Raw genomic sequence first — 14,125 nt, forward strand, 5'->3', positions numbered from 1 at the left:
GCACATAACTTCGAAACAGAGAGAGCAAGTCTGCAAGGAACAAAAGATTCTCCAGCAGTATCTAATCCTGACAGTGTGCACCCATGCACATCTTCTGTCCATTAGCACATTCCAAACTGACACCATTTTGTCTTACAATCTTCCATTTTGTGTTATATATTTATGCACATACCAAGAACAAATCAACCTTAACTCTTTCCTTACAAAGGCAAAATTTCAGGGACAGAGAAATGCATTTGAGGAAAGGCAGAACACGAGCACGCACATACGCAGATGCCACGAAGTACAGGCACACGCAAGCATATTTGCAGCTTAACACAAGCATAGGTGGACAAAAGAATGGATAAATGCAGACGGTTAAACAGAGACAGATACGAATCATGGAGAAACACTGGTACAAGTTAACACAAGCAAGTAGACTAATATATAAATTAACACAGGCACTGGAAACAGTGAAACTGATTAACAGATTATCAATTCTGGCTAATTGCTTCCTCATTAGGCTACTCTCAATCATCAACAGAGAAATGGGAAGTCTTAGAAACAATGCTATTAAGAGGCACCTACTGCCTAGTAATTGGTTTACAATGCCCACTTTGGGTTTCAGCCAGATCCCTTGGCTCGAGACCTCATCAGCCATTGATCAAAACACGTACCTGTGAGCTAAATTTCAGAGATAAGGTAAGAGTGCCCGTGACACCTAGACAGAATTCAACCAAGTATGATACCAAGGCTCCCTGGTAATATTGAAGTCATAGAACATAGAATATAGAACACACAAGCCCCTGAATCCAGTGTTGTGCTGACCTTTTAACCTACTCTAAGATCAATATAACCCCTCTTTTCTACATAGTCTTCCATTTTTCTATCATCCATGTGCCTAAGAGTTTCTTAAATGCCCCTAATGTATCTGCCTCGACCACCAAACCTGGCAGGGCGCTTCACACAATTACCAATCGCTGTGTGAAAAGACATTCATTTGGGCGAAAGTCTCTGGCTGTCCACTCGATCTATGCCTCTTATCATTTTGTACAGCTCTTATCAAGTCACCCCTCATTCTCTTTTGCTCCAGAGAGAAAAGCCCTAGCTCGCTCAGTCGACCTTCATAAGACATGCTCTCTAATCGAGGCAGGGTCCTGGTAAACCTCCTCTGAACCCTCTCCCTACAGCTTCTACATCCTTCCCAAGTCAATAGGTATTTTATTTTATTTAGAGATACAGCGTGGAACAGGCCCACCTGGCCTAACCATCTATCTAACATCAGCCCAATCACAGGACAGTTTACAATGCCAATTAGCCTACTAACCGGTACATCTTTGGACTGTGGGAGGAAACCGGAGCACCCGGAGGCAACCCACGTGCTCATGGGAAGGAACATACAAGCTTCTTACAGAGAGTGTCAGAAATGAACTCTGTACTCTGAACTCTGACCCCTCAAGCTATAATAGTGTCACGCCAACCGCTACACCACCGTGGCGCCCCGTATCTGGGGAAAAGTACCGCTTTGAGTCATACCTCATACATAGGAAGTTAGTTGTGCAACTGGAGGTCAATCATACCCGCTGCAAGACATGATTGCAGGAGTTCCTCAGGGACAGCTTCCTCAAAGACCTTATTTCCGCAATACCGTCAAAGGTGGGGATGTTCACTCATAATTGCACATTCATAAGTTCTCAGCAAATGAAGCAGCCCATGACCGCACAGACAACATGCAGGCATGAGCTGAATGTTTACTTCACCAGTAATGGCCATCTTCAAGAGATTCTAGCCACCTATCCACATTACTGTTGCCGAGTTAACTAGCTTGAATACCCTGGAGCATTTCCAGTGACCAGAGACTCAACTAAGCCAGCTGTGTAAATGCTGTGTGGAGCTGTAAGAGTGGCCCAGAGGTGGCATATGACTGACTTCCTGACACTCCAAAACCTTTCAACTACCTTCAGGGCACAGCTTAGGAGCAAGACGGAATATTAGCTACTTACATGGATGAGTAAGGTTCCAACAACTCTCAAGCTCAACAGCCCAAGTGACAGGTATCTCATTCCCATCTCAAATGTTTATTCCCTCCAACAGTTGTGCACAGACTATGCAGTGTCTATCAATGACAAAATGTACTAAAATAATTGAATAACACCCTCCCAAACCCATAACCTTATCCAACGAGAATAGCTGTTGCATGAGAACACCGCCACCTACAGATCACCTTGTAAATCACCATCCCGACATGAAAATATAATACTGGTTCTTCATTGTGAGTGGGCCTAAATCTTGGAATACCCTTTCTAAAACACTGTGGAAATACCTTTATAGGACCTCAGTGGTTCAGGAAGGTGGCTCATCACCACTTTCTGAAGGATAGTTGGGAATAGACAATAAATGCTGGTTTTAACAATGATGTCTAGATCTCAAACAATGCATAAGAAAAACAGGATACTAAGTGCCCAAGTCAATAGTAATGGAGATAAGTATAGATAAGTTCAGTGCTAATGAATGTATACATAATCACAACTAAACTTCTCTGCTACCTAGATCTCTGAAATGGTGTGATTGAAAAACTGGTTCATTACACCATAAGATATAGGAGCAGAATTAGGCCTTTCTGGGGCTCTGTGTCCAGTGGGGTATATTCAGGCAAGTGATGCTGTCTTTGATCTAACCAAAATCATTTCATAGCAAAAATAAATAAGCTGTCTGAGAATCTCACCTGTGGAGGGAAACAGCCAGTCTCGATGTTTAGGGTCTCGACCCAAAACATCGATTGTCCATTTCCTTCCAGTGTCCAAAATCAGAATTAGAATCATTTTTGTTATCACTGACATATGTTGTGAAATGTGTTGTTTTTGTGGCAGCAGTACCATGCAAGACATAGAAGTTACTGTAAGTTACAAAAAGACAAATAAATGAATAGTGCAATAGAGGAATAGGAAGGCAGTGTTCATGGGTTCATGGACCATTCAGAAATCTGATGGCAGAGGAGAAGAAACTGTTCTCAAAACATTGAGTGTGGATCTTCATGCTCCTGCACCACCTCGCAGATGGCAACTACGAGAAGAGGGCATGTTCCAGATGGTGAGATTCCTTGAGCATTGGATGCCACCTTCTTCAGGCACTGTCTTTTGAAGATGTCCTCAGTGTTGGAGAGGATAGTGCTGTACCGGGTCTGGCTGAGTCTACAGTCCTCTGCAGCCTCTTTTGATTCTGCACATTGGAGCCTCCGTTCCAGACGGTGATGCAATCCACAGTCCACCTGTAGAAATTTGTCGGAGTCTTTGATGACTGCGGTTTCCAGCAGCTGCAGTATTCTGTCTTCTCAATATTCATAGGTTTGCAAAAGAGAAGTTGGACTTTCTGATCACTGTAGCATCCTACAGAATCTCAAGGAGTTCTGAACCCAAAACTGATGAAGGTTGTCAGGCAGTTCCTGACGAAGGGTCTCGGCCCGAAACATCGACTGTACCTCTTCCTAGAGATGCTGCCTGGCCTGCTGCATTCACCAGCAACTTTGATGTGTGTTGCTTGAAATTCCAGCATTTGCAGATTTCCTCATGTTTGCATTTTTAAATTCACTACTGTGAAACCTCTTCCGGTGATGCCTACACTGAAGAAGTTTAAATAGAGTCCTGACGAAGGGTCTCGGCCCGAAACGTCGACTGTACCTCTTCCTAGAGTTGCTGCCTGGCCTGCTGCGTTCACCAGCAACTTTTATGTGCGTTGCTTGAAATTCCAGCATCTGCAGATTTCCTCGTGTTTGCCTGCCTTACAATGCAGGTACCCAATCATTGCTGCCCTGTCGATGCTTCCCAGTAATAACCATTCAATTCTGTGTTGCTTTATTTAATTGAGTGCCTTTCGGAAAGTCTCTGTCCCAATGATTTCCAGCCTGCTCATCTTTCAATGACCTGAGTGGCTAGGCAGCAAGAATTAATGCAGACCACTCCAATTTTTTACACTTTCCACAGACAGCTTAGAGAGGACCACTTGTAACTTTTTGCTGGTACAGTTTCAAATAAAAGCTGACTTATTAGAAGTTAAGACTCAATTTCATGCTCTTTGCTCTTGATAAATTGCTGATGTTGTTACTTGTATCTCTATTGGTGCAGGGAAGCTGGTAATCTGAAAGGAATCAGATTTACCATCACCTTGATATATCGCCCTTCCAGCGTGGAGCTGGGATAGGACTTGGTCCTGGGGCTGTGAGCGAGACACTATCTGTTTGACAAGGAGAGTGACTACTAACTAAATTTCACAAAGTTTCACAGAGTCTTCAACTGAGAATCTGTCTCTTTCTAGTGATGAATTGGAAAATTTATGAAATTATCGAGTCAGGAAAGTGGTTGTTCTCTCTGGAAGCACAGTGTAGACTTCAAGACATCTAATAATATTTGGAATTGAGCAGAATGTTACTTCAGTGTTACAAAATATTGGTTAGACCACACTTATTGTGTACATTTCTGGTCAACATACTTCAGGAGGGTGTTATATATGCGAGGAGCAAGACTGACAACGGAGTAGTAGGATTAAACATTTTTACTGAATTATGTTAGCCATGGTACACACTGGGCAACCTACAGTGCGGGAGCGATCAACAGGGTCCACCAAGGTAAAAATGCGTGCGCTCAAAAGTCCACGCAAAAAGAGAGAGCCTTCCACGCAAAGGAGGCCGAATTGAACCAGCACACGATCAATCAGTTGCACGCACACTTGCCACATTCTCGCATTCGATCGATATGGTTCAGTAGGATGTGGTAGCAATAACGAGAATGCAGAAGACATTCACCAGGGTGTCACCTGGAATGGAAGGTGTAATTAGAAGGAGAGATTCGATAAACTGGGTTTATTTTCATTGGAACAGAGGAGCCTGAGGGGTGGCCTGATAGACATCTATAAAATTATGAGGGGCATAGACAAGATAGGTAGTCTGAATCCTTGTCCCAGTATGGGGAGGGGGGGCTAGAACTTCAGTGCAAAGTTTTAAGGTAAGAGGGAAGAAACTTAATGGAGATCTGAGGAGCAAGATTTTCATACAGAGTAGTGGTTATCCCAAACGAGATCCCAGAGAGGTGTTAGAAACAGATAAAATTACAACTTTGGGGGAAAAAAAACATTTGGACAGTTACCTGGATAGCAAAAGCACAGATGGATATAGGCCTAATGTGGGCAAATTGGACTAGGATGGATAGGCACCATGGTCATTGTAAACGAAGTGGGCTGAAAGGGCCTGTTTTTCTGTTGGCTGATTCTATGGTTCAATAGCGAGACATCAACACCTATAGCAATGACAGAAGATTGGTATCCACGCTGATAATAAATTTACTTTGAATCAGAATCAAGTTTATTGTAAGTGACACATGTCATAAAATCTTTTGTTTTGTGGCAGCCATACAGTGCAGTGCATAATAATTTACTATAAGTTACAATAAGAATTATATATATGTATAAATAAGTACATGTATAATAATGACGTGGTGTTCATGGGTTCGTTGACCATTCAGAAGTTTGATGGTGAAGGGAAGGAGCTGTTCCTGAATTACTTGAGTGTGAATTACCTGAAGCCTCTTGAAGAGAGTGAGTTCTCATATTCCTGTTTTTTTCAATGTCATTGAAAGGGGTTGATCAGCACATTGAGTCAATGCCAGTATCTGTAAACCCCATCAGTCTCACTTCCCCACCTATCTTCCTGCAATCCGTTCGATCTCACGCGTGCACCAGCAGCCTCTGATTCTCCTGCCACCCGCCTACAGTAGGGGCAATTTACTTTCGCCAATTAACCTGTCAGCGTGTCTTTGAAATGGGGGAGAGAACTGGAGCACCCATTGGAAATCCACACATCACTGCCAGGACATGCAAACTTCACACAAATAAGCACAACAGATGAGTCATTGAAGTTGTGAGGCAGAAGCTCAACAACCTGCCCCACTGAACGGTCATCATGGGTTAATTGTCATAATTCCTGACTCTTCCTCCAAATGACTATCTACCCAGATGTCTGTGCTCTTCCTTTTCTAGCCTCTTGCTCATCTTTCATTTTGATCACACCAACATTGGCTGATGTGCCTTCAGTTGCCTCAGGTCTATCCCTGGCATTCAGTCTAACCCCCTCTGTCTCCCTTGCCCTTTCTCACTTTACAATCCTCTTGAAGCTTGTCCTCCTGTCCAGGCTGCTGGCCAATGGACTTCATGTCTCCTTACACACCTCAGAGTTAAATTTTATTTAATAATACCGTCCGTGAATTGCCTAAGGCAATTTTATCACAGGAAAACTGGTTTGAAAATGCAAGTTAGTGTTATTGTAGTATTGGTAAAGAGCACTGATGGATGTTTGTCCCCTATGCAGCGTGAATCTGAAGAACCTACTTCTCAACAAGGATAAATCAATATTAAGAAAGATTTTGCGAACAGAAACAGGATTTTCTGTTTTAACTCTCATGAATCTTGCAGTTATACGGTTCAGTTCTGAAAAGTGAATATTTTACTCTGAGACAGACACACAGTTAGTAACTCTGCAATGGTATTCATTAATCCCCATGAACAGCGGAGGCTGCATATAATAGCACAAACTGAGCAGAGGTCGGTACCACCAGATGGAATGTCCTACAGCAAAGATTGGGTAGATTGGGTTTATATTTTCTGCAGATAAGAAGAATGAGAAGTTATCTCACTGAAACTAATTTAATTTTTGACGAGCTCAGCAGGACTGTATTCCTCTAGCTGAGCAGTTGAGAAATGGGGCCTTATCATTCCAGAATAAGGGGTGACACATGCAGGACTGAGTAATAGAGACATACAGCACAGAAACTTCCCCACTGATCTCCCTCCTGGCACTTATCCTTGTAAGCGGAACAAGTGCTACACATACCCTTACACTTCCTCCCTCACCACCATTCAGGGCCCCAGACAGCCCTTCCAGGTGAGGCAACACTTCACCTGTGAGTCGGCTGGGGTGATATACTGCGTCCGGTGCTCCCAATGTGGCCTTTTATATATTGGTGAGACCCGACGTAGACTGGGAGACCGCTTTGCTGAACATCTACGCTCTGTCCGCCAGAGAAACCAGGATCTCCCGGTGGCCACACATTTTAATTCCACGTCCCATTCCCATTCTGATAGGTCTATCCACGGCCTCCTCTACTGTCAAGATGAAGCCACACTCAGGTTGGAGGAACAACACCTTATATTCCGTCTGGGTAGCCTCCAACCTGATGGCATGAACATTGACTTCTCAAACTTTTTCTAATACCCCACCTCCCCCTCGTACCCCATCCGTTATTTATTTATATACACAGATTTCTCTCTCCTTTTTCTCCCTCTGTCCCTCTCACTATACTCCTTGCCCATCCTCTGGGTTTTCCCCCCCTCCCCCTTTTCCTTCTCCCTGGGCCTCCTGTCCCATGATCCTCTCATATCCCTTTTGCCAAGCAACTGTCCAGCTCTTGGCTCCAACCCTCCCCCTCCTGTCTTCTATTATTTCCAATCTCCCCCTCCCCTCCCACTTTCAAATCTCTTACTAGCCTTTCTTTCAGTTAGTTCTGACGAAGGGTCTCGGCCTGAAACGTTGACTGTACCTCTTCCTAGAGATGCTGCCTGGCCTGCTGCGTTCACCAGCAACTTTGATGTGTGTTACTTCATTTTTTGAAAGCCTCTTTTGCCGTTGCTATTCTGTATTTGATATCTGTGTTGCACCTGCCATTACTTGTTATGAGGCTGCCAAGATATCTGAATTTGTTGACTTGTTTGATATTTGTATTTCTGATCTTGATCACACATTGTGGGATGTTTGTCTTTCTGGAGATGACCATGCTGTCTGTCTTCTTGGTGTTGATTGACAAGCCTCTGTGATTACTTTCTGCTGCCACTATAGTGAGTAGTTCTTGAAGTTTTGTTTCTGAGTCAGCTATTAGTATGATGTCATCAGCATATCTGATGTTATTTATATTATGGCCTCCAATTATGAATCCTTTGATGTCTTTGATACTTCTCAAGATATTTTCACTATACAGGTTGAATAAGTCTGGCGAAAAGTCACAACCTTGCCTGACTCCTCTCATGATATTCACATACTCACTCACTTCTCCTTCTGTTCTGATGGATGCTGTCTGGTCCCAGTATAAGTTTCTTCAGAAACATATATCTTTCCCATTTATGTCAAGATCTTGAAGCATTTCCAGAAGATCTTGCTGTCTGACAGTGTCAAAAGCTTTTGTATAGTCAATGAAACATAGGTAGATGTCTTTTTGTACCTGGATGGCTCATTCACAGATCATCCGTAGCATGAAAATTGCATTTCTGTTTCCATTGTTTTCCACAAAGCTGCATTGTTCTTTACTGATTTCTGGTTTTATACAGCGCCTTGCTCTCATCATGATTACTCTGAGAATAATTTTTGCCACGTGGCTCATCAGGCTTATTGTATGATGTAACTCACATTCTGTTGCTCCCTCTTTCTTTGGAAGTGTGATGAACACTGATTTACTTAAATCATCAGGTATCTCCCCATGATCATAGATTTCATTTGCTATTTCTGTTATTTTCTCTATTCCAAAATCTTCTAAGGCCAGTATCATTTCAACAGCGATGTTGTCTGGACCAGTTGCTCTGTTAGGTTTTGTTTTATTTACGGCTGCTCGAATTTCTGATTTTAGAATGCTAGGTCCTTCAAGATTCTTCTTTACATTCGGTTTTTCTCCTCTTTGGTCTTCAGAAAGTTCTTTTATATATTCTGTCCATCTGTTTAGGATTTCCTCTTTGTTCATAATTAAGCTGTCATCTTTTGCCTTGATGCATCCACTTGCTGAGCAAGGTAATTTTCCCATTAGTTCCTTAATCTTACTGTGCATCAACTTTGTTCCAGGGTTATGGGTTTGTAGCATTTCTATCTCTGAGCATTTCTCATTCAGCCATCTGTCTTTAGCTTCTCTGCATTTTCTTGTTATTGTCTTATCAAGTTGTTTGTATTCTTCACTGTCTCTCGGTTTGACGGTCTGTTTCTGTTGCATCAATTGTATTATATCTTCAGTTATCCATTTCTTCTTACTTTTCCGTTCTTTTTGTGGGATGGTTTTCTTTTGCAGCTACAACCATGGATTTCTTCAATATGTCCCAGGAAGATTTGCCTCCTTCATCCTGCAGCAATTGAAACAGTTTTTCACCTTGATTGTGTATTCTGTTTTCAGATGAGGGTTGTTTTGTAGTTGTGGATAATCCAGTGGTTCTGATCTTCATGGTACCTTTAATTTTCTCATCTTTATATTCATTTTGCAAATGACTGGAATGTGGTCGCTTCCACAGTCTGCTCCAGGGTAGCTTTTAGATTGCGTTATCGAGTTTTTGAATCTGTTATTGATTGTTATGCAGTCGATTTGATTTTTGTTGTTCCCATCTGGGCTTCTCCATGTCCGTTTCCTTCTTGGATGTTGTTTAAACCAAGTGTTGGTGATTATCTGATCGTTTGTTTTACACCATGATATAAGCTTTTCTCCTCTTTCATTTCTTTCTCGCAATCCCTGGTCTCCAACAATATGGTCTTCTCTTCCCTCACCGACTTTTGCATTGAAGTCGCCCATGACTATGATGGCTTCTTGTGATTTTCATTCTTCCAGTGCTTTGTCTAGGGAGTGGTAGAAGGCATCAATTTCTTCCTCTGAGCTTGCCATTGTGGGTGCATATACTTGGATGATAGAGATGTTGTTTTGTCGTCCTTTTAGTTTGATTAGCATCATTCTGACTGAGATATGCCAGTATCCTAGCAGGCTCTTGGATGTTTCTTTGTCTAAGATGATTGCAACACCCTTTTCATGTTTATCTCCACCAGAGTATATCATCTTGTAGTCGTCTGACTGGAATACTCCAGTGCCTTTCCATCTTATTTCACTTAGGCCTAGGATGCTGACTTCTAGCCTCTTCATTTCTAATTTTACGTTTTCTAGCTTACCAGCTTGGTGCAGGGTTCGAACATTCCAAGTGGCGATTCGCAGTCTCTTGTTCTTACAGACAGTAGTGGTATGACGATCCGGGCTCACCTGTCTGTTTACATGATATCCCGTACCGAGCGAGGTGACCGCACTATTTGGAAGTGGGCTGCCATTTTACACTGTTGTCTTTTACATTTGTGTCTGTATTAACCATAGTTGTACTAGGGATAAAATACAAGAAGTAGCTTCCCCTTGTTTGCTTCCGATGCAGTGTCTTTACAAGACAGGTGACCCTGACCATTGTCCTATTAAGAGGATCTACTGCTCAGCGTCTGAGAAGCAGGAACCATCGATTGTGTTACTCACAACTTGCCTTCTGCTTCACCCACTACCTGCATTGTGTGGCTTCACTGTAACCCAAGTAGGGAGGCTAACAGGTGCTACACCTTGCCTAAGGGTGACCTGGTGCTAGCTGTGGTTAATGGTAACCTCATTACCCAAAGCAAATGCTCCACAGCCGGATGTAGTTTATCCTCATACCCAGGAGGATGTGTACTCTGTACTTTCTGTACTCCGACTCAAAAATCTTCATTCTTGAATGATGAGTCACTCACCTGAGTAACAGAGAGAAATGACAATGGCCAATTAACCACCAGGCCACAATCTCTGGTCTGTGTCACAGGGAGGTGCCCAGACTGCACACCAACAGAACCGAAGGTCAAGATTGAACCTGGGTCACTAGAACGTGAGGAAGCAGCTCTACCAGCTGTCCAGCTCTGGGAATCTTTCCTGAATCCGAGTGCATTCATGGTTGGGATCAGTAGAGTTTTAGCCACAATGGCAATCAGAAGACAGGAGAATGGAGCAGGAAGGTGGAGCTGGGGCAGATCAGCACTGATCTTATTGAATGGCAGAGCAGGATCAGGGAGATATATCAGTCAACTGGTTCCTCCGTTCATTATGTTCTTCTGCCCCCATCTCCGCCTGTCACAATCCCACGCACTTGGGGAACAGTGTTTGGTAATGAAAGTTGGATCCTCTGAGCTGACTGATCATGTCATCTGTACAATAGGAAAAGGAAGGTTGATAAATTATATGTGGAGGCATTAATTAAAATCTAATAGCAGGAGAGGGAATTATTAACTACTTGTCTATTCCTCAGCATCAACCCTCCCTCATAACATACACCTGCTCTCCTTACCCAATACTCTATAAATCCTCAGCCCATTATGTGCCCTTCCTCACATCTACCCCACTCCATACATCCATCTATCATCGCCTATATGTCAGTGTTGACCCCCTCATTTTTTACTCTCCTGAACACCTTTCCTCTTACTGTGTACCCCCACTCCCTTAGTCTCCTGCAGCATCTTCTCACCTCCAGACCTCCTATCCCATGTACACCCTTTGTCCCTTCCTCCACTCCAACCCTCCTGTGCATCTCCTCACCCTCAACCTCAAATCAGTACTTCATCATCCTTCCACACTCTCCACCTTGAGAGGCAGGTACTGTTTATCCAGACTAATTGGTTTCATTGATCTCTCTAATTCCATGACTTTTCCATTTTCTCTCTGGGCTTTCCATGTGGAAATTGCATTGGAACCCATGATTGCTCATAAAGTGGTCTGGCCTCACTCTGTTTGCAGATACCTAAGTCTTTTCTGCGTCTTAAATGCTCCACTAGTTGTTGACAAACAATAGCAGAATTATTCCTTTTTCTGAAGTGGAGTTAACTGTAGAGTTCTCATCATCTCACATACATCTGGTGCCATCTCCTAAACAAGTGCATTGATATTTTTCAACATAAGAGATTTTGTGGATGCTGGAAATTCAGAGTAACACTTATAAAATGCTGGAGGAATTTAGCAGGTCAGGCAGCACCCACAGAGAGGAATAAACGGTTGATGATTTGGGCCAAGTCCCCTCATCAGGACCTGATCAGAATCAAAATTAGAATCAGGTTTATTATCACCAACTTGTGTTGTGAAATTTGTTAACTTTACAGCAGCAGTACAATGCAATACAGAAACTGTGAATTACAGTATATGTATATCAATAGTTAAATTAAATAAGTAGTGCAAAACATAAATAAAAAAATTAGTGAGGTAGTGTTCATGGTTTCTATATCCATTCAGAAATCGGATGGCAGAGGGGAAGAAGCTGTTCCTCAATCACTGAGTGTGTGTCTTCAGGCTTCTGTATCTCCTGCCTGATGGTAACAGTGAGAAAAGGGCATGACCTGGGTGCTGGGGGCCCTTAATAATGGACACTCACTTTTTGAGGCACCACTCCTCGAAGATGTCCTGGATACTAGGGAGGCTTGTGCCCATGATGGAATTGACCAATTTTACAACTCTCTGCAGCTTACCTCGATCCTGTGCAGTTGCCCCCCACACCAGACAGTGATGGAAGCAGTCAGAACGCTTTCCACGGTACATCTGTAGAAATGTTAAGTGTTTTAGGTGACATTCCAAATCTCCTCAAACTCCTAATGAAATATAGTCACTGTCTTGCCTTCTTTATAACCTTATGAAGGGTCTGGGCCCGACACATTGACTGTTTATTCTTCCCCATGGATGCTGCCTGACCTGCTGAGTTCCTGCAGCATTTTGTGTGTGTTGCCTTGATCTTTTTCCCTCAGTTTCAGACAGTGGTCCTTCATTTCTCTATAATTCTGCGGTCAGGTATATTTGGCCCAGAGGCACTCACGCACATATTGGGCACTCTCTGCGAGACGGCGTGTTAATTTCATTACAATCCCTCATCTGTCTTCGGGCATACCTCTTGGGTCACTGAACAGAGAAGTGTTAGCCTGTAATATTGGCCTGGTACCTCAGTGGGTGTATGAGCTTTAACTTGTGATCCTAGCTGTCATTCAGCATTTATTGGCAATTAGAGCATTTGATTTAGGCCGAACAGCAGCGACTCCGAATTAACAGAAATTAATGCAGGTTTATGAAATGTCCCGGGTTTGTCTCCAGGGTGTGAATAGGAGATAGTAGGGACCGCTGTTATACCAATGGTTTGTACTCTGGCTGGAGTGAGGGTCATTTGGATGGCACCCTGGTAATAACATCAATTTATAAAAGAAAAGGATCTGAACAGGTGTGAGTTGAAATTTCAAGGTGAAATTGATTCATATTCCAGCGTTGAGCAGAAGTCTCGGCAATGGTTGCAGCTCCTGAACTGAAATATTTATCTTTCTGCCACAAACAGGATTGATTTGCCACCATCCCATAAACCTCCGCCTCCTGAAAAGAAGACTGAGATGAAAAGTCACCTGACAGTGGATGATATCCAGGTAACAATGGCATGCAACTGCTAACCACCACCGTTGAGTAAGGTAACCGTTAGCATGTGGGGCAGATGGGTAAACGCTGTGCTGACATACCCCAGAAGGTAGGAGGTTATGCAGGCCACTCAGAGAAACAGTAGCTTTCTTGGGTGGGTTCATTGTGCAACCTCAGCTTTGGCACCACACCACTAATTCACCTGTAGTCCTGGGCACAGGTATTGTACCTAACTCTGGAACCTCACTCTGAGAGGAAATCAGAACTTTGATAAGATGCAGCAGAGACTTTGTCCAATGATATCATAGATGAAGGATTTTAGTTTGCAGGAATTATCTTCCTGGAGCAAGTTAAAGAAAACTGTTCAAAATTATCAGGTGGATGGGTAGCAGGAGAAACTGTTTCCATTAGTTGAGGGCTCACGACCAGAGGAGAGGGCACAGCAGTGAAATAACTGGCAAAAATCCTCAGGTGAAATGAAGACTTTACTTAGTAAGTTGCTTTGAGCTGGAATTCATTCCTTGAAGCAGTGTTGGAAGCAGATTTAATAGTAACTTTTAAACATTCATCAGATGAATATTTCAAAAAGGGAATCTTGCAGGTCAATGAAGAAAAGGCAGGAATGAATTGGACATCTTTGGCAGAGAGCCAGCATGGCACTATGGGCTGAATAACTTAATGCAGTGTTGTATCCATATATGTGTACACGTATCAGTCTGATTAATTTCCATCCATGAAGTGAGGAAGGAGAAGAGGAAGAGAACCCTGGGGTTATGTCAGTGGATAGGCCTGGATTGTGGCAGCACTGGCAACGGACTTCGAAGGAAAGTGTGTACAATGTCAACAGAACAAGCCATTCAGCTCTGTCATCCAATTAGCATGGCTCTTCGGCATGGTAGTTCCACCCTTGCTTCCTCATCCCACCC

General features: G+C 43.1%; 1 protein-coding gene across 4 annotated transcripts in view; it reads left to right on the forward strand.

Annotated features, from left to right (window-relative positions):
• Positions 1–14,125, forward strand: part of nectin1b (nectin cell adhesion molecule 1b) — a 548,976-nt gene that overhangs the window by 481,832 nt on the left and 53,019 nt on the right. For all 4 annotated transcript variants that reach the window (XM_072238137.1, XM_072238130.1, XM_072238129.1 and 1 more), the window contains exon 7: positions 13,126–13,210. In XM_072238137.1, the coding sequence (XP_072094238.1) occupies positions 13,126–13,210 (85 nt within the window). The remainder of the gene's footprint in view (positions 1–13,125; positions 13,211–14,125) is intronic.

The sequence above is a fragment of the Mobula birostris genome, chromosome 20 (genome assembly GCF_030028105.1).
Source record: "Mobula birostris isolate sMobBir1 chromosome 20, sMobBir1.hap1, whole genome shotgun sequence".
Lineage (NCBI taxonomy): Eukaryota > Metazoa > Chordata > Chondrichthyes > Myliobatiformes > Myliobatidae > Mobula > Mobula birostris.